Source organism: Gavialis gangeticus, unplaced genomic scaffold, assembly GCF_001723915.1.
Source record: "Gavialis gangeticus isolate Ggan-Ray unplaced genomic scaffold, GavGan_comp1, whole genome shotgun sequence".
NCBI classification, from domain to species: domain Eukaryota; kingdom Metazoa; phylum Chordata; order Crocodylia; family Gavialidae; genus Gavialis; species Gavialis gangeticus.
In genome coordinates this window covers 778526-781710 of record NW_017729016.1, presented here as the reverse complement: position 1 = coordinate 781710, position 3185 = coordinate 778526, and the positions used below count along the sequence as shown (strand labels likewise).

The 3185-nt window shown below is 55.6% G+C and overlaps 1 protein-coding gene across 1 annotated transcript in view; it reads right to left on the bottom strand.

The window, feature by feature from the left end:
• Positions 1-6: 6 nt before the first annotated feature.
• The window catches only part of NATD1 (N-acetyltransferase domain containing 1), a 39817-nt gene continuing 36638 nt past the window's right edge, over positions 7-3185 (bottom strand). Inside the window, exon 4 of the mRNA XM_019512568.1 lies at positions 7-243. Coding sequence (XP_019368113.1) covers positions 127-243 — 117 coding nt within the window. The 3' untranslated portion in view covers positions 7-126. The remainder of the gene's footprint in view (positions 244-3185) is intronic.

The following is a 3185-nucleotide window of genomic DNA, read 5'->3' as shown; positions in this document are numbered from 1 at the left end:
TTTTGAGTGCGTGTGGGGGTGGGTGGGGGGGGTTTCCTGAGACCGCGCAGAAGCAAAGGCCGCGTTGGAGAGTCAGGGACGGGGCCTGCTGGTGTGAGAGCAGTCTGGGCTCGGCAGCGTCCTGCATTAAGGCTGTAAGTGTTCCAGATACTGCGGCAGGGGGTTCTCCTTGACGTACTTCTGAATGTACCAGCACGTCAGATGAGCTTTCAGGTCCTCTTCCACCACAAAATCCAAGGCTGCCTACAATCATGAGAGAGGACAGATAGGTTACACATGCTGCCAGCCCATCCCACCCTTCATGGTTGCCTGCAAGGTGATCGAGGCTTACGTGCATTTGGTTCTGGTGACAGTACAGAGCAGTCTTAGCCCCAGGAAAGTGACCTCAGGACCCAGCCTTACAGCTCAGCAGCAACCAAGTGAAACCATGCCCTAGAGGCACCTGGCCCCAATGGTTAGCATCAGTAGGAGCCCTAAGCACCAGGTATTAAGCCATACAGGGGCAAGGGGCAGGGCCAGCAGCAAAGCTGGTAGGAAGCCAAAGCTCAGCCTTCAAACCCCTTGTGGTAAACGTGAAGCAGGGAGACTACTCCTTGCAAGGAGGGAGGATGGGGTGGGGGAAATAAGAGAGTTATAATGAAGCCTGGGTGCAAGGAAAGGGCAAGCCCCTCTGCAGAGCCTGCTGCAGGAACCAGAGGGCATCAGGCTACGAGGCAGTCCCTGCCCCTCTAAAAAGGCAGCAGCATCCCTTCTGGCCACAGCTCTTCCACAGCCTCACGTGGACAAAGGAAGATGTGAGCTGTCCTCATTTCCCCGCTGTGCGTGGAGAGAGAGGAGGCAGGCAGGAGGATTACAGCTGGAGGGAGAAACGCAGCAGTCCACAGACAGCCCCAAGCCAGTGCCCTGCTAGTAATGGTGCAAGAAGAAAACCAGCAGAGACCTAGGCATGACAGTGGGGGCTGGCAGTGCTTGCCTCTGTTCCTGTATGCAGCAGAGGGGGTTTTTCTTGTACCCTCTCTTTTGAAAGGCAACATTTTCAAGTGCTTTAAACATCTGCCAGCTCACTCCCAGCTTGTGAAGCAATTAACAGCCAAACATCAGGGCAGTGGAGCAGGGGACATGGATTTGCAGCCCCTGGACATGTCTAGGCTGGGAGGAAATGCTTGGCTAATGCTGCATCTCGGCCCTCCCTGCCATCCCCCTGCCAGCCCAACCGAGGTTCTCCAGGGCCCAGCAAAGGCCCCAGGAGCACGGAGCCACCGTCTCCTCTGGGACCTTGGATGGACCATTCAGAGCTGTTCCCAAGGTATCCCCTGCATGGTACCCATTTTCCCCCATTCCCTGCCCGGCTCTCCTGGCCTGCCTGGGGCTCCATCAGTGCCCAGGGGCCACAGAAGAGACAAGGCACAGTAGTGCCAGAGGGAGTGAAAGAGGTGCCCGCAGCTGCCCCCCTAATCCTCTCTGGTTAGGAGCATGTTCACGTGAGGCAAACTGAGAAGATCTGAGGCTGCTCCTTCCCTGTCTTGGTTTGGGGCCTCGATGTAGAGTGGATGCAACTGGACATTTCCACGTGGGGTAGAAACATCAGAGACTTCGAGCCCAGATGGAGAAAGGACCTTTCCTTGATGGAGGGTGCAGAGCCTTCCCCCAACCCTCCACCTCGTCAGCCCCATCTCCCACCAGCTCACAAAGGGCTCGATTCTGCTCTTGTCCTGCTCTAATGTCATTAACTTCAGTGAAGCATGTCTCAACAAGGCAGTATCAACACTGAGCCCTTCGCCTGGAGAAAGGCCCGTCTTCTGCACAGCATTACGTGGGTGTTGGGAAGCTCATGCAGAGACAGCCCCACAGGAGGATGACAAAGAGCTCGCCCTGCTTCACAGCCAGGGGCACGGAGAAAGCACAGGGCTCTGCCCTTGCTCAAGGACACTTGCTCGTTCAGGCCAACACCAGGCACAGGGTTCGATCTGCATGCTCGCTCGCACGTTCTGTTCAGATTAGAAAGGGGAAGAGGCGGAGTTGGGATTAATGGCTGGATGGGCCAGGACTTGCCCAGCAACATTTCCAGACCAGAAATAAGAACCTCTGATTACAGATCTTTTTGCACATGCCGCTGCACATCCAGCCCACGACAGCGGCAGGAGGAGAGTGCTGCTGCCTGGTCACTCATCACCAAGACCAGCTGCTGTGACAACGTGTGCCCGACATGGAGCATATGGCATGAACCGTCTCCTGCCTAATGAAGCAAGAACAAACTCCTCATCTCCAGTACGTGTCTGGGATTCTAGGGAGACCCCCGCCTCCCAAGCAAGCCAAACCCTCCACTGGAAGAGCAGAGGCACAGCTTCCTCAGGGGCAGATCTCTAGTAGAGAAGAAATGATGTAGGAGAGGCTCACATGGGAATGTATCTGAAGCAGCCGGGTAATTACTTACCCCCCGCTCCAGTATGCCCTCACAGCACACCCCAGAGAGCACCTCTGGCTAATGCAAGCAGCAGCCCTGATGAGATGTTGCCTTGGTGCAATGCAGCAGAAGGAGGGCTGCTGTGAGACGGCTTGAGAACAGTGGAAAGGAAGGAATTGGGGTGGGGGCAGGAGGAATCATATCAGAGAGTTTCAGTCCCTGAGAGAGCCCTGTTGCTCCCAAGTCTGGAAACCAGATGATTTGGAACAGGTGAATGAGTTCCTGCAGGAGACCTGGTCGAGATCTCCACTTGCAAGCACAGCAGCTTGGAAGACCCACTGGGAAGACAAATGCTTCTGTAAACCACTGCCCTGGCCTGAGGCTCTAAGACCCTCTGCTCTAGCTCCAGGGATTCCTTCAGCTGCTGGGAACCAAAGAGCTAAATGCTATTTAAAGACACTCCACTTTCTGCCCACGTAGCTCAGCAGAGATGTCCCGTCATGGGGGCAGTCTGTGCTTTACAGGGATAGGCAGGGCTTCCTTGTGAAGGACACTTGGTCTCTTCCTTGGCTATGAACAAGATGGTCCCCAGAAATGACTCTAGCAAGGTCAGGAAGCTGTAGGAGATGGGCAGCCTAGGGCTTTGATGGAGAAGCAATAGTCAAACCCTTGATGGTGACTACAGACTGACCGGCCATTGCTCAGGCACGAAGCAGGGGGCACAGCTGCTCCTACTGTGCAGAAGAGACTGCAGGGCAATGCGGGGGGGGGGGGGGGCAGA